We start from the raw sequence: 21,028 nt of genomic DNA, 5'->3' as shown, positions 1-21,028 counted from the left end.
TCTCAGAGGATGAATCCCTACTGCAAACCTCCAGACCAAGGAAGCAGTCCTGTTGGTCTTTTTATTTTTTAAAACATATCTTACAATTATAAAAAAACAGTGCATGATTTATTTCAGAAAATAATGAAATAGAGATAAAAATACAAAATAAAAAATTTCAATTATCTAAATCCCATCACCTAAAAATGAACACAGTTTACATTTTAGTGTATGTATCTCTACCTTTGTCTAATACTAACACAAAAAATAGGATCATATGATGCAAACTTCTCAGTGATCTGCTTTTCTCCCTCACTCTATTTTGGAGATAGTGTTATGTCTGTAACCATTTGTCTATATGGTTCTTTTTAGGAGCTGCCTAGTAACTCACCATTTGGGTTACTGTATTTGACTAATCTTCTGCCATTAGATATTTGGGTTGCTCATTCTTTCTCTTTTTTATTAATAATAATTATTTTTTCTATTATTTCTATTTTTTATTCTTTTTCTACAGCAACAACAAAACTCTGTGCACACACCTCTGTGCACATGTCCAATTGTTTCCTCAGGATAACTTCTCTGAAGTGAGCTTACTGGGCCAAAGCGCATGTATTTCAGGGGGCTTTCTAACTCCTATTGTAAACTGCTAAAAGGCTGTACATCCTAACGATAAAGGATGTAAATGCCTGTACAACTGTATCCCACCAACCCTGTGCTGTTCTTTGATCAGTGCTGTTATCTTTTCTAAGAGTTTACCAGGAAGGAACAAGGCAAGGGGGTTGAGATCTGAGGCAGTTGAAATGAACAAGGAATGCCAAAAAGAGTTCTTTAATTCCTTCTTTAGAGTCCCTCCCACACTCTAGTATTTTTCCACTTTGAAACTCTGGCCTGGATGGTTCCATCCTCAGCTCACAGTTCAACTTTCCCCACTTGTTCCTCTTTTATATTATTTGATTTGGAATCAGTCTCTCTTTACTAGTGAGTACCTTGCTTTGAGATGAGGGTTCACCTTATATGTCAAGGTTTGGACAGCAATACTGCCCAGTAGTGGGGTCGTTTTGACATGCCTAAGGATTCTGAAATTTCAGAAACAACCTTGTTAGAATGAACTGTTTAATAGTCTCCCACATAGATCTGCCAGTCATGGAAACAAAGCCCCCATTGAAGCTAGTTAAGACACAGGAGCAGAGGTTGAGAGCTGGTTGTACATTCCTACACCTCCTCCTCTGATTCTTTCTCCCTGCTCCCTGGGCCCATCCTCTCCTAATTCCTCCTCCACTAGCTGGTCACCGAAATGCCTCTGTGTGCTTTATTTTAAAGGGATGCTATTCTGAGGCTACATTCTCAGGGTTCATTCTTTGCTTTCCATTTCTCATTTGTTCCATGATAGAGGATCCCACCTCCATTCTTCCTTTTCTTTTTTTTTTTTTTTAAAGATTTTATTTATTTATTCATGAGAGACACAGAGAGAGGCAGAGACACAACACGGGCAGAGGGAGAAGCAGGCTCCCTACAGGAGCCCTATGTGGGACTTGATCCTAGGGCAGGGATCACACCCTTGAGCCCAAGGCAGACGCTCAACCACTGAGCCACCCAGGTGTTCCTTTCATTCTTCCCAAAACTATCCTCACCCCACCCTACTCCCCAGTTCAGGACATTTGACAGCTTTGCACAAATGGCTAATATTTCTCTTGTATTTCCTACGTCTTTTCCTTCCTGTCAAGGGAGCTGATAGAAGCCAGTCTCCTCTGGCTTAATTATGCGACCCCCTTCTCCCTCAAGATTGGCACAGAGTTCGACAGAAAGGGTATGCTCCAGTGAGGTTAAATACAGAACCGATGATGCATCATCATCCACATTACTCATTTAATATGTGTTCCTCTTGCTGGCAGTGGCCACGCTCAGGGAGGGTAACGAAAGAGAAGACCTGTAAACTTTGCACAGGGACATATCAACACTCAGCAACCCTTGTCCTGTGAACGCACCACCCGGCTTTTAACACCCCTAACACTGACGAGGGGGAGGAAAAGATCCTACGCGGTAAGTCGGCCTAGTTCTAGCTCCCGTCTTGGCCAAACCTCCTCCAACACACGTTTGTGCACAAACTACATTTGCACGGAGAAACGGAAAATCTTTGCTTTCTACCCCCTCAAAACAGCACTGCCCAAATTTTTCCAATTTCCCCAGGGCCTCACATAAACGTATTCACCCAGTTTTACCGATTGCTTTAAGAGGATCATTAACTGCCCTATTGGTACAAAAAAAAACACACCAAGCGACAAGAGTCCGAAGTCCAACCCTTAGCCAGAATAACGTACTGAACGTCTCCAGGGCAAACGGGGGGAGCGGAGAAGACGCTGGAGGGGCAACTTTGGAGCCGAAGCCCCGCAAGGTTGCGGCCCCGCGGCTTAGCCACCGCTCGGGCCTGCGCACCCACTCGGCCCCAGCGCCCGGCCGCGGCGAGCGACCCTCCGCGGCCCCGCCCCGGCCCCGCCCCGGCCCCGCCCCGGCCCCGCCCCGGCCCCGCCCCGCCCCGGCCCCTCCGCGGCCCCGCCCCGGCCCCGCCCCGCCGTCGACGTCAGTTGTTATGTCTCGGCCGGGGCAGCGGCCTCAGCTGATCCTCTGCTCCCGCGGCGGCCGCGGCGGCCTCGCGAGGTGGCGGGGGCGTCTGGGACGGCGGCCGCGATCCGCGCCGCCCAGCTGAGCGGGGCGGGGGCTGCGTGGCTAGGAAGCCGCCCAGGGAGCCGTCTCGGGCCTGTTTTTGCTCTCCTCCTCCCGGACCGTCGGCCCGCGCGCCCTATTTCTTCTGCGGAGACCGCGCCGCCCCCTCCCGGGCCGGGCCGCGGCGCCGCCCGCCGGCCCGAGAGAACCTGGAGCCGCCGCCGCCGCCGTGCCCGCCGCGCCCGCCGCGCCTCTCGCGGAGCCTGGGCGGCCGGCGGGGCCTGGGGCCTGGGCGCCGGGCGCGGCGCTGCGGCGGCCGCTCCTCCCCGCTCCGGGCCCGGGGCCTGGCCCGGCCGAGCGCCGCGCCCGCCTGACCGGCCGCCGCCCGCCGGCCCCAACCGCCTCCCGGGCCGCTGCCCCCCCGGCCCCGGCCCCGGCCCCGGCCTCCCGCCCGGACCCTGCTTCCTTTGTGGACCTGAATGACTGGCGAGGGGCGGGGGCGCTCCTCCCTCCCCCTTGAGATTACGGGGCTTGGAGGCCGGCCCGCCGCCCGGGGAACGTCCCTCGGCGCCCCGCTCCTCTCGGTGTTGGACTGATGGGGGTTTTTTAGTCCCCCCCCCCCCCCATTATTCTCCTCGTCTCCAGGCCGGAAGGCTCCGCGCGAGGCTCTGCGCCTGTGCCCCTCGTGTCTTCTCGCCCCCGGCCCCGGCCCCGGCCCCGGCCCCGGCCGGCGATGGCGCGCCAGTGAGGGCGGCGGACGGCCCCGCCGGGACAGTGCCCGCGCCCCACTCCCCCGCGCCGCGCCCTTCTGTTTGCGTCTTCCGAGCTCTCTGGGAAGAGAGAAGACGGAGGGGAAGATGTGGCTGAAGCTCTTCTTCCTGCTCCTCTATTTTCTGGTCTTGTTCGTCCTGGCCAGGTTTTTTGAGGCCATTGTGTGGTACGAAACTGGCATCTTTGCCACTCAGCTGGTGGACCCGGTGGCGCTGAGCTTCAAGAAGCTGAAGACCATCCTGGAGTGCCGGGGGCTGGGGTATTCGGGGCTGCCCGAGAAGAAGGATGTTCGGGAGCTGGTGGAAAAGTCAGGCGAGTATCGGGGGGCCCGGTGGCCCGGTGGCCCGTGGCCGGGGCCGAGTGCGCTTCCCTCTGGAATGAGGCATCCCCTCCCTGGAAGGGTCAACCAGGCTCCTCCCAGAGCTGTCCGGGTTTTCTACCAAAAAAGAAAAAAAAAGAGAAAAAGAAATCCCAGTTTTGAGAAGGCGGCTGGAATTATTTGTAGGGGTGTTGCCGTGCCTTTAAGGTTTGTTTGTTTTTCAAATAACCGATGTAAGTGCAGCTTCTTAGCACGGCTTGCTTACTAAGAAACGATTTTCTTAAAAATTAGGGAATGTCCACCGGTTACGGACAACCTGGAGAGCATTATTTGTCCGTTGAAACTTACAGGGGTAGAAGAAAAGGAAAACCCCAAGACTTTGTAGATGGCAGTATTTGTCAGGATGGTTATTAGCATAGTATCAGGAAGGAAAAATATCGGAATGCTTAGTATCAAAGAGGCATGTAGGGCTAAGATTTAAATTTTAAATTGTGAGTTTAGATAAAGAGAAAGTGTACACTGTACGTTATTAGCTTTTCATGCTTTATGTTTGGTGAATGTGTTTTGTGAATGCCTACCTTGTTTTGTTTTGGAAGAGTTTATGTTTCAGGGTTTTTTTTAAAAAAAAATCTTTATGTCTTGGATGTAAACTTATTTTTCCTTCCTTTTAGAGGTCACACATACTGCTGCATCAAGTTAAGTGGCTAGAGAAATAGAATTGAAGTAGTACTAAGACAATATTTATTTAGCATCTTTATGCGTTGTCAGTAACTGTTGGATTGGGGGTAGGATTGAATAAGAAATATGGTTAGTTTTTTTCACCCCTGGACAAAATATATCTTTGTTTAGGTAAATGTCCCAGAAGGGGAATGTACTGTAACTTGAGAAAGACAGTCTGGGTTGCTGTAGGAAGCAGTTGAAACTGATGGTTATCTTTTTTGTTGTTTCAAATATAAATGTCTACTGTGTCTTTTACAAGACAGTTTTTTTTTTTTCCTTATTTAGTACCCTATAGCCATGTTGTGTGATAGACAAGAATACTAACTCCAGAACAGTTTAGCAATCACATATTTGCAGGTTAAGCTTTGTATCTCACAATTAGGGTAGAGGAGGGAACCTTCTGTAAATGTGATACTTTTTTTTTTTAGAGAAAACATAAAATCAGGGTTGTTGTTTTTTTCTTGCCTCTTGTTTACTGATTGGTTTATGGTGACTTACTTCTGCGGGGGAGGGAGGATGGGAAATGAAGTAAAATAGATCCCTAATAAATGAATTTTCTAGGTTTAGAAGTCTCAACTGCTTTGATTTGGCCAAAGCCAAATCATTTCACATGGCAAAAAAAAAATTTAGTAACACTTTTTTCTTTTGACTTTTATTTAGTGTTGCTTCCTTTGGGCCTGAAAATACTTGCCACTTTGAGTGTACAGACAATGCACATATCATTTAAAGAATACACACAGCCCACAAAAATATGACTCACATCATACATTTTATAGCAGAGGTCTTGGTATAGCAATTTAACTTTATAATTTAAATATTTATTGTAAATGATTTTACTGCTGTCATGCTTGTTTTCACATTTAGGGCAAAAATTAAAATAATTTGATGTTAATGTTTACTTTTTATGTGATGATACAAGCTCTCAATTTACACAAAGTTTGAGTATTTTTCTTATAAGTAATCTTTTATATCTAACTTTCAAATCTTATAAAGCCCTATTACTATTTTAAGAAGATGGTGATGGGAAGTTCTGTAAACCCGTTTCTAAATCTTGTAAGTCAGAAGTATGTAAATTATACTGTTTAAAAATTATTTGATGCCTGGATATGTTATACACAAAACTAAATAATCCTGTGATGGCTTTTTGGACTTACCAGGAAATTACTTAATTTCCTAATGAATTATGTGATGACTCCACTAGAATATAAGCTCCATGAGAAGATGGATTTTTGTCTGTTCGTTTTTGCCTGACACATAGTAGGTTCTTTTTTTTTTTTTTTTTAAGATTTTATTTATTTATTCATGAGAGACACAGAGAGATAGAGTGAGGCAGAGAGAGAAGCAGGCTCCATCAGGGAGCCCGATGTGGGACTCGATCCTGGGATCATGCCCTGGGCCAAAGGCAGACGCTCAACTGCTGAGCCACCCAGGTGTCCCACATAGTAGGTTCTTATGACATATCTATTGAGTGAATCTTAAATGGATGTATTCAGGTTCTACTTTTCTATAGACTGAAATGGAAGTATTGTTACATGAGTTTTAATGGTGTAAAATGAAATTAATCATTGAAGTTGGGAATGTAGAATTTTTGAAATTTTACTAGTGTTTTTTCCTTTCTTCAGGTGACTTGATGGAAGGTGAGCTCTATTCTGCACTCAAGGAAGAGGAAGCATCTGAATCCGTTTCTAGTACCAATTTCAGTGGTGAAATGCACTTCTATGAGCTTGTAGAAGACACAAAAGATGGCATCTGGCTAGTTCAGGTATCAGAAACAGTGATAGAAGTGAAATTATTTTTACCAAAATAGTATTCAACAGCTGGTGGCACTCCTTTATACTTGTGTCATGTTTTTCTTAAACAAAACTCAGTCCTCATAGGGAAGCTCTGGTGTCTTGGTTTTATAGACCAAGGAAAATGAAAATTGAAGAGGGGGAGAGGAAGCTTTGGGGAAAGAGAGTTGACTGTTTTGTTTAGAATCAGCAGAAACAAATCCATTGTACTCGTTGGATCTTCATTAAAGTAAGAAACACAGATATATCCCTTTTTTTTTTTCCTGTATACTAGCTGCATTTTATTTTGTGAATAACATGCCAAGTTAATCAAAATAAACGTACTTTTTTCTTCAACTTCTCCATAAATTAAAGGGTTTTTTTTTAAATTAATTTTTATTGGTGTTCAATTTACCAACATACAGAAAAACACCCAGTGCTCATCCCGTCAAGTGTCCACCTCAGTGCCCGTCACCCATTCCCCTCCAACACCCGCCCTCCTCCCCTTCCACCACCCCTAGTTCGTTTCCCCGAGTTAGGAGTCTTTATGTTCTGTCTCCCTTCCTGATATTTCCCAACATTTCTTTTCCCTTCCTTTAGATATATCCCTTTTGTTGAATGATTACATTTTAGTTTTGGTGAACTCCAGTTTTTAATTCAGTGATCCAAATGGTTTTTGTATCTAAATGAAGAACCGTGAAGTAAAAGTAAGAGAATCCTTCTATTAGGCTAATAGCCAACTTTGTGACTATAGGGGAAGAGATACTGTGGGGAATGGTGGGAAGTGCTCGTTGCTTTGCTTACAAAATTGGATGAAATGATCATTTTAAACCCTAGCCCTTGTGATATCGAAAGTGTGAAATTTAATTAGCATGTTAAAGTTGTAGAGTTACGAAGGGTCTAAAACTTAGTCTTTTATGCTTCCCAAAGTGTGGTTCATGTACCACTCATAGTAAATGAGTGGGCACATATTATCATTTATGAATTTTAATGCAAATTAGAAAAGTCAATATTTTATTGAACATGTAATTTCATAAATATTATTTAGGGCAAGCTAAAGTTATTTAAATTTTTAAAAACAGAAGACCACTTAAAATATCAAGTAAACTAACAGCATGATTTTGGCTAAAATTATGATTATTGAATCAGTATCCAGTCCCAGGACCCCAGATTTCTTGTCCAGTACTGTTATCATTCCACACTGGGGTTGGCTAAGTTTGACCTGGAGTATAAAAAATCAAAATATCTTCTTCATATTTCTTACTGAGAACAATGACATCAAAATATAGTAGAAAAATCTAAGAGTTCAGAGACCTTACATGCAGATCTGATCCTGTCATAGATTTGCAATAATTGTGGATAGACAGATTTTTTTGTTGTACTTGGCCACAAATAAAATATATACATCTAAAAAGGTTGGAATAATACTGTTGTGCATGGGGCTAAAGAGTTGAGGTTTAGGAATTCTTCAGGTGATTACATTAGCTATTCATGACTTCCTTTACATGCAGTCTTTCTATTGTGTTTGACCTTTTACCTGCCAAATAATCTAATTCTATAGTTTTTAAATTCAGCAAAAGGAGAATCTGGGAGGTTATGTGTTATGTTATGTTAGTCTATATGTTATCATCAAATTCTAGTTTATTTCTCTGTGAATTAATTGATATTGAGAAATAAACTAGTATCTCTAAAACTTTAACTTATTTTTTTTTTAATTTTTATTTATTTATGATGGTCACAGAGAGAGAAAGAGAGAGAGGCAGAGACACAGGCAGAGGGAGAAGCAGGCACCATTCACCGGGAGCCCGATGTGGGATTTGATCCCAGGTCTCCAGGATCGCGCCCTGGGCCAAAGGCCGGCGCCAAACCGCTGCGCCACCCAGGGATCCCAAAACTTTAACTTATAAGTAAATAGTTATTCCATTTCTTTTCCCAGATACTTATATCTTATGGTCTGATCAAGAAAGACTGATTGGTTTTGATAATTTTAGTTTTATTTACTGAGGTTGAGTTGAATAGTCTGTCCCATGTACCTGTGTTCTCTAAATATTTGTCCATACATTGAATGATCCCATAGAGATGAATAATAAATAGATACTGAATACCTTCGAAACTTGGAAAAGCCATGTCAAAAGTCTAGAAATTTTTTTGGTATATAGGATTCTACCTATAAACAATGAATACATTCTGGTCCACTACTTAATGTATATTCTTGCTTGTAAATGATCTACTCCTCTTTAATGTTCTATTAAAGATAGAAGTGCCTGGGTGGCTCGGTTGGTTAAGTGTCTGCCTTTGGCTCAAGTCAAGATCTCAGGGTTCTGGGATGGAGCCGTACATCCAGCTCCCTGCTCAGTGGGGAGAGTCTCCTTCTCCCTCTCCATCTCCCCCTCCTCCTGCTCATGCGTGTGCCCTGTCTCTCAATCAAATAAATAAAATCTTAAAAAAAAAAAAAAAGATAAGCATGGGGGTCCTGGGTGGCTTAGTCGGATAAGCCTCCAACTCTTGGTTTCAGTTTAGCTCATGATCTCACAGTTGTGGGATCAAGCCCTGTATCCCCACTGAATGTAGAGCCTGCTTCGGATTCTCTCTCCCTCTCCTCCTCTGCCCCTTCCTCCACTCATGCAAATGCACTCTCTCTCAAATAAATAAAATCTTAAAAAAAAAAATAAAGATAAACATGGATTAAACTCTGTTAATAATGTGACAAAATTCAAATAGTTTATTTAGCAGTTAGTTGTATGCCAGGTTTTGGAAGTATACCAGGAACATACACAAGGCTAAGTCCTTGCTCTCAACTTTCCAGTTGGGAGAGGTAGGCAATAAATAAGTAAATATTTAATATAGCATCAAATTAGTGGAAAATGCTAAGAAGAAAAGTAAGGTAAGGAGACAGAGTGGCAAAAAAATTCTCTGATAAGGTGACGCTTGAATGAAATGAAGAACAAATAATGAATGATAGTGAATGTAAACATAAATTTTAATCATTAAATTATTTTCCTCTGAAAATATTTTAAGCCTCACAAGATATTAGTAGTTAAAAAATGACTCCTAAGAAAAATAGAATATATTTATATAGTTTTCCATGTGTTTTGGTAATAGGACATACACTTAATTTTCCAGTGACTTTCAGGACTTGCACTGATCACCAGTGTCTGGCTTGTGTCCCTTGGGGCCAGTGGCTTACATATGTCAGATGGCTGGCTTGGGTTAGAACAGTCTCTTGCCAGGACAACTGAGAAGATTGAGATTGAAACTATGTCTTCAGGCATTCTGAAGTCACCAGCTAACCTAATCAGCACAGACATTGGTTTAAGCTCTTAAAAGAAAACTATTGTTTTTTTGTTTTTAAATTGAAAATGTCTGAAATGTCTGTTAGAAAATAAGTATTCTCTCAGTTGCTCATCATTATTGTTTCAGTTCAGGTCATACTTATCTAATCTCTTGTGAAATGTAACTTTAAAAATCGTGTTTTTAGTAATTATTCTTTTCTATTTATTTTAGAAGAAGCTAATTTTAGTTTGCTCTTTTTTTTTTTTTTTAATTTTTGAGTGCACATAGATCCCAGCCAGTTCAATCCTCTTCAGATTGCCTTTATTTTAGGCTTCCTGTGTAAGAAATATTTAGCATATCAGAGGTCTTTTTCTCGCATTTTTCTGGGAGAAATTATGAATTATGGTTTTCTTTTGTATTTATTGAGAAAAAATGTAGTTAGATGGCATCTGACTGATAATTAGCACTTTAGACTTCTTATGTGATGTCCTTGAAAGGATGTCTAGATTTACTTATTTAGGGAAAGTGTGACTTTAATAACTGGGTATATGACTTAGCTATTCCATCACATGGTCAGCTCATTATTTTTCTGGAATGGATTGGTAATCTAGGTTGATTTATCTTTTTTGGTGACATTGCATGTGGAATGATGACACTACGTGAGAAAAGTGAATCTGTATAATTTATTTAGTTCATCCTATATTACTTATGATTTCTATCTTCTGGGCAACTCACACTTTTACTTTCTGTATGATGGATATTAATGGTCTTTATATCTTTCTCTCCTCAAATGTTTTAAGATATATTGATGCTCATGAATTAACCTTACATTGAACCAGAGTATTAGGATGCTCCATTGCATGTCAAGCTTTTCCATGTCTATCCTGTATTCTCTATAATATGAGGTAAAAAGAACTAATTTTAGTTTTCCAGGCAGCAACACATATGGGACATCTTTATCATCAATATACTATGTAACTCATGGAACAACTGAGTCCTCTTTCTTTTCCTAATAGTTCTAACAAATTTAAGTTTTCCTGTTTGTTCTTAACCTCAGTTCATATCTTTCATTAGTTATCTTTCAGTGTTGTGGATTCTTTGATCTTAGCACCACCCAGTCTTCTGAGTAGCATAAATTGAAGACACTTTTTTTTTTCTCTTCAGAAAACTCTTAGAGAGGTAGATGGAACAGTGGCTAGGCTTCTGCAGTGGAAAGCTACCATGCTCCGTGGGTTTTATGGGTTTATCCTTATCTTAGCATTTCTATTTCCCTTTTTTCACCTTGTTCAAAGAAGGACTGTGGTATTTGTTCCCAACTGGCTTTATCCCCATCGTAAGAAATTTAACATCACTGGAATTGAGGTAGCAGTGAAAAAGCATCATGTGATTTAAAGTAAAGCTTTGGGTCAATATTTACTGAAATATTGTTGTTATATTTCCTGTTTGGCTAAAAAAATGTTAATAGCTGTCTTCAAATTTATTTACCTTTGTTCTAGACAATACTTTTGTTCAGGGAGATTTTAACCTGTTCATTCCTTTCTTGACACTATTATAAAAGTGAAGTACATGGCAAGCTACTTTATCGTTTATTTTGTACTGATGAAAAACTTTTATTTCTGCTTACTCATAAAGAAAGCTATTAGGGATACCAAAGAAATAATTAAATACCACTGAATTTTGTTTCTGTCAATCACTTGTCCTCACTTTTAATGATTTTATATAATTTGCATATATTTATTTAAGTTGGTCTATGATTTTGAAAGTAGAAACTCCCCATAAATAATGAAATATTGAGATGCAGAAAATATCATAACCCAGCACTCCTGTTCTATGGAGTTTTGTTATTTAATTTAGCCTAAACTTATATGGCAGATGTTCTGGTTAGTAATAAAATTCACCTCTAAAAATTAGGCAGAAATACACGTTTTTTTCTTGTACCAGTGTACACTTAAAAGGAAGGGAATAAACAATAACCTGAGGTCCAGTTTTTCTTTTTTTGTTTGTTTTTTGTTTTACAGTTTTTCTTTGTAAGATTAACTAGACTACACAAGGTTGACTTCAGAAAATATGGGATTTAATATCACACACTGTCCAACACAGTTGTGTACATGGTGTGGTGGAGGCAGCTCATACTGTTTCATGAAGGGTGATTGTTAACATCCCTTCCCAACTCCCATGTTTAGAGATAACATGCTGGTAACTTGAAATCAGCCATATGGGAGTATTTATACCTAGGAAATCAGCAAGTAATAGAAATCAGAATTTCCTTTTTATTTTGGAGAGCTAGTTGTTAAACATCTACCAGCAAACCACTGGTTTTATACATTCATCTAACCATCTAACAAATATTTATTGAAATCTAATGTGTGCCAGCTGAACCTTGTGATTAGAATTGAGGGCACAAAGATAAATAACCTATAGCCTGTGCCATAAGACAGCTTAGTTTGGTTTACTAAAATATGTAGACCAGTAAAAATCTTAGTTTATAAGTATCTTTCAGTTGAGTTACATGGTCCATGATGGTGCTAGCATCTTGAGAAATCCTAAAGAACTCTATTAGTGAAATGGAATGTAGGAAAATTGTGGTAGTTTTTTCCTGGAGAAAAGTATATTTTTAAACTCATTGAGTTGAAAGTCCTTATGTCTGACTGGGATCAAGAACATTGATATGCAGTTGCGTAGCAAGGTACTATTTATGCTAATGTTTGTCCAGAAAATATTCCAGATGACAGGTTGCTAGGGAAGGGGCTTATAACAGATACCAAAAAGTTGGTGGCTTTCGAGAACATGTTTAGTCAGAAGTAAAAGAATGAAGTTACTAAGCTGTAAAAAGCTGAAATAATTTAGTTCAACATAAATATTTAATGAGCACCCAAATGAGTTAGGCACTATACTAGCTGTAGGAAATGCAATGGTGAACAAGTGTAGGAATGCCAGTTAGAGAGGCAGATACCCTGGGAAGGAGGAGGGAAAGATTCCTTCACTTCCAGCCTATGCTGCCAACTCTGTTCCAGACTTGGAATTCAGGCTGTACTTTGATCTAGTTTTTTTCTAGTCTCTGAAAATACTCCCCACAGAGAACACAACATCCTTCTTGAACTGCTGAGGAATATGTCTCTGCTTTTAATAAGATGAGCAGTGTGAGTGCCACTCAGAATCATCGTGCATACTTTTGGATATGAGCTGTAAGTTGGGAATTCTTAATGGTGTGACCCAGTAGTAATAGGTTAGAGTATTTGATTGTACCATGTGACCAGCCAGATGTGTTATTTTGTGAAAATATTAAAATGTTTAGTGGTGGTTTAATTCAGCCTCTACAAAGTTTATGTTAAACCTTTAGTTGAATGATCTAACTATATAGGGCATTGAACAGAGCTGTTCCTAATTATATAAATATAACTTTCGAGTCAAATAAAATGCTTTCATGCAATTAATGCCTAGGGGAGTTTTTGTTTTTGCATGGCTCTCTGTGTTAGGGATCATTAAACTCTTCAAAAGCAGGTGAGGGAACAGCTTGCTGAATAAAAAAAGCCCTAGGGTTAAACATTGTCATGTACCTGCTCAGATGTTCCCATTCTGATCACAAACTTGTATTGTCTGTGCTGTAACCACCGCAGTGTCTGCCAACAACCCCTCTCATTCCTGTTTCCTTTCCTAGCATTGGAGCTTTTGTAAGTCTGAAAAATACCTGTACAATGGTCAGGATCTTCCCTGAAAGATGCTCCTAGACTTAGGGCCATACTTATTCCATTGAATAAAGCAGCATCTTAACCCCTTGATGCAATGTTGTTATAAATACTGACCTGAAATGTTTGGGTTATTTGCAGCCTTGATCAGGAAATGGAAGTGAAAAGGAAGTTCTTTAAGAGTTCTTTAGAAGAAGTAGGGAGTATGGTGGTATGATTGGACAGAAACTTCTTAATCTTTCTCAGTAACCTGAAAAATAAGTTCAAGATTTCTTTGATTACTTGATGGAAAGAAATAGAATATTGACTCTTGAGTAGTAGGGAAAAAAAAGAAAAGAAATATCTGCCCTTCTTTTTCTTCCTGACTATTCAGCTAAAATATATCTAGCCCTTTTGGACTGTGGAAAAATGAGTTAGGGACTTAATGGGTAATGTAACTGGCATGAACCTCCTCAGAAAGAGCTTTCATGTCCTCAGATTATCCTCTTTTTACCTCAGTCATCTAAGCATTTAAATAATAACTCGTCAAAAAAATTAATAACTTGTGTCTCCCTCAATAAGGCCACCTATTTTCACTAAGAAGCACATCAAAACCATTTGTTTAATGCCCTAAATTGTGTATGTGTTTGTGTATTTACGAAGCATCAGAGTCATTACAAAATGTTACATATAGCATATATGTCTTTGTAGATGTGGGGATGATATGATAGTAGCAATGGTATACAGCAGAGATTAGTGGACAGTGATCTGTGTGCCTATAAAGTGAAGTTTAAGTTACTTGTCACCACTATGTGCTCTCTTTCTGCTGCCCTTGAAATTTGTTAGGCTTCCCAGCAGAGAGGCCACAGTGAGGTAGCTATACCATTCCTGTGTTTCCCAGGGAGTATATCTTGGCACTCATTTCACACACACACCTGGGATTTCACTTCCTGGAGGCTTTGTGAACATGAAAATGTCCCTTCCTCCCAGAAAGGACCCCAGAGTATTGTGTTGTAATTTTGAATTAGATAACATCAGTTACATAGCATTTGTTAAAATAAACTTGGCCTATATACCCTGGGTTTAAAATAAATCAAACAGATGGTTTCATGAAGACTTCAGACATTTTGGCTTTCCTTTACATTCCCATTTAGTTGTTTTTGTGTTTTTGTTTTTAACATATAATTTTGTTTTTTACTCCTATGTCTGTCAAAGTCCTGCCTCATTCAAAGCAGGAAGATTAGGGAATAAAAGGAAAAGGTGTTAACAATTAGAAAAGCTAAGAAACCATTATACATTTTGAAGGTTAACTTTCAGTTTTTTTTTTCTTTTTAAAAAAATCTTTTACTTTTCTCAATCTTAATTGTGTTTGAAAGCTGTTTGCAAATTTGAAGAAGTTCAAGAGCATAGAATTCATTATGGTAATTCTTTTTATACATTAGAACCTTTTCATGATTGTTAAGAAAAAGCCATAGAAGTAGTATTGGTTTAGTCAAAGTATAGTTTAATAGAAAACATATGTTTGACTCTTGGCTCCATAATTATACTTCAAAAAAGTGAAATTTGTACTCATTGAACCCACATGTGATAATTTCTAGTAAGCTATATTTGGATTATTGTTTTAAATTTTTAGAGCAGAGAAATGCCTCCAAAGGCCATTTTCTTCCTGTGTAACTTATTTCTAGAGAATAGGCTACAGGTTGGAGAATGTGGCTAGCTTCTTAATATTGTTTTGATTCCCTCTACTGCCACAGAGTGTGGAAGGTTAATGCACTGTATTCAGTGTTTTAAGCCTTTTCAGTTGGACATTTGTTCCTTCTACGAGAATTGCAATGATGATATAACCAGGAACAGAATCTTTTTGCAAAAGGTAAAGATATATTATAGATAATAAATGGTTGGTTTAAGTTCATTTTAGGTAATTAAAGTTTCTGTTTTTCTTTCTGGACAAATAGGTCATAGCAAATGACAGAAGTCCCTTGGTTGGTAAAATCCACTGGGAGAAAATGGTGAAAAAGGTGTCAAGATTTGGAATACGTACAGGCACTTTTAATTGTTCCAGTGACCCCAGGTGAGTTGATTAGGCAATTCTTAGAATCTGAGATCTGACCAGAATTGTCTTAATTAATGAAGACAATGATATAAGAAGCCTATTCGAACTGAAAGCTAATTATAATGTTTAGCACACTGTTACCCAGGTGCTTGATCAATAGTTTTTGATAAACTGGCAGTTTTTTACTTTCTTTCTGAAATGTCTTTCTTTATGTCATTCTTCTGTATTCTTTCTAGTGGGAGTGACTCTTAAGAGTATGCCTTCAGTCAGTTTGGTTTCAGTTTTCTTCCCAAAAGACTTCGGCACATTTATAGCTTGTGCTGATTGAAATCTTTTGTCATAATTCTGACCTCCACTTTGCACGCAGACACTTATTTCTATCTGCCCTATTATTACCCCTAGAAATGTCCTTTTCCCTAAACCGAGTGTTTGTATTGCTTTCTTTACTGGAGTTCCTTCTCTAGGATGGCCTCAGGGCAGCCTCCTCAGATGTGTTGGTCTCATTGTACAGCAGTACTTTCCTGACTTTGTTAGCTCCCCTAAGAATGTCCCACCACCTCTGGGCGCCACCTGACTGTGCTGGGCAGCAGTTATAATTTTTCCCTGCAAGTATACTCAGCTTGCCTGGCTGTAATTTCTGTCATTCCCTCAAGAAAGCAATATAGCTTAAAAGGCTAAAAAGCCCTCTGTTAGGTCTATTTTTTTTTTCTTTTCTTTGAGAAAGTAGAAAACAAGGTGGGGTATGTCTTTGGAGGGTTGGAGAAATGGGGGATAGTAAAGAGCAGCTCCACATTGGAATTGCAGGAGCTGAGTGGCAAATGGGTCAGGAGGGCCTTTGGTGAGAGTAAATGGGTAGAGGGCCAGTGGAATAAGCAGAGAAGGGAGAAGTGAAGGGGAGATTGGAGAGCAGGCCTGAAAGGCCAAGGAGACCAATGATCTCTGAAGAAACCACATTATATAAACAGAAATACTAAGGTTTCTTTTTAAGTACCACATGTCACATAAACTTGAGTAACAAACTCACTAACCATATTTTCTATCATTTTTAGTCTTCAAATTCTCTAAGAATCTTGGCAGGTTTAGTTTAAGAACTAGAGTTATTTTCATGGTATTCAGTCTAGAAAGTTAAAGCTATCACTTAACTCTGAAAAGAAAGCACATAATACATTTGTTTTCGTACATGAAGAAATGTATGCACTAAGTCCTTCTTTGCCTGTTTTACACAGTAGGTCTTCTGTCAGAAAGATTGGCGTTTAATTTATGTCATAACTCAGAAGCCAGTATTCTCTGATGAAGATAAAAAGAATGACCGAGAGTAGAAATATGTCATCACAAGTATCATATGAAATTTAAAAATTAAAGCTACTTAAAGATATTTAAGATGTAAATAAAGCAATTTATTTAACTTGTTGCTTTGGGGAGCAGAGGGTAAAAATTCGATGAATTACTACTTTGCATTATATGAACACAGTGTTAAAGGATAAAAGATATTTTCTTTATAGGAATTCATAATTCTCAAACCACTTAGGGCAATATTGATATTAATGGAATCTATCCTGTTATGTGAATCAACTCAACAAGAAGCTGAATCGTGGTCTGTGATTCTGAGTCACCCAGATAGTATCTCAGAGTCATTACTAACCTTGTCTTTATGACATAACATGCTATCTTCATATATCTGAAGTTATAGCTCAAAATTTCTGAGATACAACTTATTTTATTATCGTTATAAAATCATATGACATACGTTGAGACTTTCAGTCTGATCATATAAATGTGTAGTGTGCTTATTTAAATAAAATATAATTCATGCTGGGGCACCTGGCTGGCTCAGTCAGGGGTGCATGCGACTCTTGATCCCTGGGATTGTGAGTTCGAGCCCCACATTGTGTGTAGAGATTATTTAAAATAAAAAAATAAATATATAGACACACACACAGATGTAATCTGTGTTTACTAAGTAAAGGATAACACTTAGGACATATACATAAATATTTTTAATAGGGGATCCCTGGGTGGCGCAGCGGTTTGGCGCCTGCCTTTGGCCCAGGGCGCGATCCTGGAGACCCGGGATCGAATCCCACGTCGGGCTCCCGGTGCATGGAGCCTGCTTCTCCCTCTGCCTGTGTCTCTGCCTCTCTCTCTCTCTGTATGACTATCAAAAATAAAAAAAAATAATTAAAAAATAATAAATAAATATTTTTAATAGGAAAATAAGTTGAACCTTTATTACCATACATTTACAAATCTATAATGAACAAAATGTACCTTCAATGGTAGATTTTCTTTTTTTCATCTTTATTGAGATAAATTTACATACCAGAAAACTCTGCATGGTAAGTTTTTGGGAAAAAAATACTTTTTAGTTAAAAAAGGAAAATGCACTTAACATTTCTCCACTGTCATACAACAGTCTTTATTTTTCAGTATTTCCTTTCATTTCTTATCTAGTTTTTAGGGGGAGAGTGATGTCGCAAATAGTATAGCAAGAATTTGTCCATTTCCAAAAGGATTGGAGTGATGACCACACTGGATAAATATAAGCAGATGATTTAATTTTAGTTAAATTCTTCTATACTTACTCATCCTCTAACTGAATCTCTTCTTTAATTTTTTTTTAAGATTTTATTTATTTATTCATGAGAGACACAGAGAGAGAGAGAGAGAGAGAGAGGCAGAGACACAGGCAGAGGTAGAAGCAGGCTCCATGCAGGGAGCCTGATGTGAGACTTGATCCCCTGTCTCCAGGATCACACCCTGGGCTGAAGGTGGGGCTAAACTGCTGAGCCACTGGGGCAGCCCATGAATCTCTTCTTAATCTGAAAACTTACTTTGTTTCATCTGTATTAAATACTCCTCTTCATGATCTTCATTAAAGAGACGAGAGAATATAAAAAGCATGGGACTTGATCTTTCTTAGGTGAACTTTTTTATGTATTACTTTGTAACAGAACCTGTGATGCTTGAGTTAATAAATGGGTATAGCATGGCTCTTACACTCAAGGAACTTGAGTTCAAGTCAGGGACTTGCATGTGGGATAATCTGTTCTCTCTTCTTTGGCCATCTGAATCTAACCACCTTCAAGACCTCATTCATTTCCTAAACCTTTCATGAAATCTTCACTAGCTCAAACTCTGTGATATTCCCTTTTTTTGAACTTCTTTTACATTAGTAATTGAATATATATGATTTTATACTTCTGGGATTTTTTTTCCTTAATAGGATTTTAAATTCCTTTCGAGCAGGAATTATTTTCCTATTTTCTTTTGGATCTTATAAGCACATAATGAAGTAGTAGCTATATAATAGATGCTAAAGTATTTGTTGATTCCCTTGACTAAACTCTTCTATAAAAAACAAACCAGAAATAGAGAGGAAACAAAGCTACAAAAAGAGAGCTTGCTTTCGTTCTTGTACAACTGCCAGGTATTGATACCACTTTTGATTATTTGGAGGTTATTTGGTTTTGGGCAGAGTATCTTTCAGTGCCAAAGAAATTTGTTAGGGGGAAACAAATTGTGCAACAGTGAAGATGAGCAAACTAGTTCATCTGCCAGCCTGGCTTTTACTTATGGTTTACTCTCTTACAGATACTGCAGGAGAAGAGGCTGGATACGATCCACACTCATTATGTCTGTCCCACAAACTAGCACTTCTAAAGGGAAAGTCATGCTTAAAGAGTATAGTGGACACAAAATTGAAGTAGAGCACATTTTTAAGTGGATAACTGCTCATGCAGCTTCTCGGATCAAAACCATTTATGATGCTGAACATTTGAAAGAAGAATGGAATAAAAGTGATCAATATTGGGTAAAAATATACCTATTTGCAAACCTTGACCAACCCCCAGCTTTCTTCTCTGCACTAAGTATAAAGTTTACTGGAAGAGTTGAGTTTATTTTTGTTAATGTGGAAAATTGGGACAACAAGAGTTATATGACAGATATTGGTGTATATAACATGCCATCATATATTCTTAGAACTCCTGAAGGAATTTACAGATATGGAAACCACACAGGTGAATTTATATCCCTTCAGGCCATGGATTCATTTTTGCGCTCATTGCAACCTGAAGTAAATGATCTGTTTGTTTTGAGCTTGGTTCTAGTTAATCTTATGGCTTGGATGGACTTATTTATCACACAAGGAGCAACCATAAAGCGATTTGTGGTTCTCATAAGCACTTTAGGGACATATAATTCTCTATTAATTATTTCCTGGCTACCTGTGTTGGGCTTTTTACAGCTCCCTTACTTAGATAGTTTTTATGAATATAGCTTAAAATTGTTGCGATATTCCAATACAACCACACTGGCTTCATGGGTAAGGGCAGACTGGATGTTTTATTCTTCACACCCAGCCCTGTTTCTCAGTACGTATCTTGGACACGGTTTACTAATTGATTACTTTGAGAAGAAGAGGCGGCGCAACAACAACAATGATGAAGTCAATGCCAATAACTTAGAATGGTTATCAAGTCTGTGGGACTGGTACACCAGCTACCTCTTCCACCCGATTGCTTCTTTTCAGAACTTTCCTGTAGAATCTGATTGGGACGAAGACCCTGACTTATTCTTGGAGCGATTAGCTTTCCCTGACCTTTGGCTTCACCCTCTGATACCAACTGATTACATAAAAAATTTGCCAATGTGGCGATTTAAATGTCTTGGAGTCCAGTCTGAAGAGGAAATGTTGGAAGGTTCTCAAGATATTGAAAATGACTCAGACAGCGAGAGCACAGACATTTTTAGCAGTGAAAAGGAAGTATTTGAAGATAAACAAAGTGTAGTTCACAATTCTCCAGGAAGAGCAAGTCACTGTGATGCTGAGGCTTGTTCATGTGCCAATAAATATTGTCAGACCAGCCCATATGAAAGAAAGGGAAGGTCATATGGATCATATAATGCTAATGAAGATATGGAACCTGATTGGTTAACTTGGCCTGCTGATATGCTGCACTGTACTGAATGTGTTGTTTGCCTAGAGAATTTTGAAAATGGATGTTTGCTAATGGGGTTGCCTTGTGGTCATGTGTTCCATCAGAATTGCATTGTGATGTGGTTGGCTGGGGGCCGACACTGTTGCCCTGTTTGCCGGTGGCCTTCCTATAAAAAAAAGCAGCCATATGCACAACACCAGCCCTTGTCAAATGATGTCCCATCTTAACCATGTGCAATTTGTCCTTTATAAGCTTTGAGTATCTTACAGCTTGCCTTTTTAATGTTAGTCACAATGTTTTTGTGGTTTGAAGTTTAGTTTAATGTTAGTGCAGTGACAGGAAATACACATTATGCTAATGTTGATGACAATTACTTGGTTGCCTTGTGTGTCAATTGAATGCATACTTAATTGTAAAAATTTTTATTTACAACATTGGAAATTCAGAAGTTAATGTTTTTTGTAAGCACAAAAGAAGTATGATAGAAATTTATCCTAGCAAGACTTTACAAGGTAGGATCAAATTCTAATGGAATTGAGGCAGTTTCTTATCCTAAATGTTTCCTCCCTTTTTACAATCTGTGTCCAGCACCTCTTGGTTAAATAATGTATGCTCTGAGACATGAAATTAAAACAGACCTATTAAATAAATTATTTTAAAACCAGAAGATTACAGCTTTCCCAATATTAAATTGTTTTTGATGAGGTGGCTGAATGCTATAGGTGTTTTGCTGGCTTGTTAATTTCACAGGTAAGTCAAATGTGTTCCTTGGCTAATGAGGGAAAACAAAAAGATAAATTATGTTGCTGATACTAGCCAGAGGTGGTGTTAGTCTCGTAGTTTGGTCAGCTTTGATGGGAAGGAATTTCATGGCGGGC

General features: G+C 39.2%; 1 protein-coding gene across 1 annotated transcript; it reads left to right on the top strand.

Moving 5' to 3' along the window:
* The first annotated feature begins 2,990 nt into the window (after positions 1–2,990).
* On the top strand, positions 2,991–20,817 carry RNF103 (ring finger protein 103). The gene is made up of 4 exons (XM_041754911.1): positions 2,991–3,723; positions 6,073–6,212; positions 15,113–15,228; positions 18,802–20,817. The coding sequence occupies exons 1-4, from the start codon at positions 3,498–3,500 to the stop codon at positions 20,375–20,377; spliced, it is 2,058 nt and encodes a 685-aa protein (XP_041610845.1). The 5' UTR covers positions 2,991–3,497; the 3' UTR covers positions 20,378–20,817.
* The last annotated feature ends 211 nt before the right edge of the window (positions 20,818–21,028 follow it).

Source organism: Vulpes lagopus, chromosome 5, assembly GCF_018345385.1.
Source record: "Vulpes lagopus strain Blue_001 chromosome 5, ASM1834538v1, whole genome shotgun sequence".
Taxonomy (NCBI): Eukaryota; Metazoa; Chordata; class Mammalia; order Carnivora; family Canidae; genus Vulpes; species Vulpes lagopus.
Note: the sequence above shows the minus strand (reverse complement) of the source record. Positions and strands in the feature narration are given on the sequence as shown.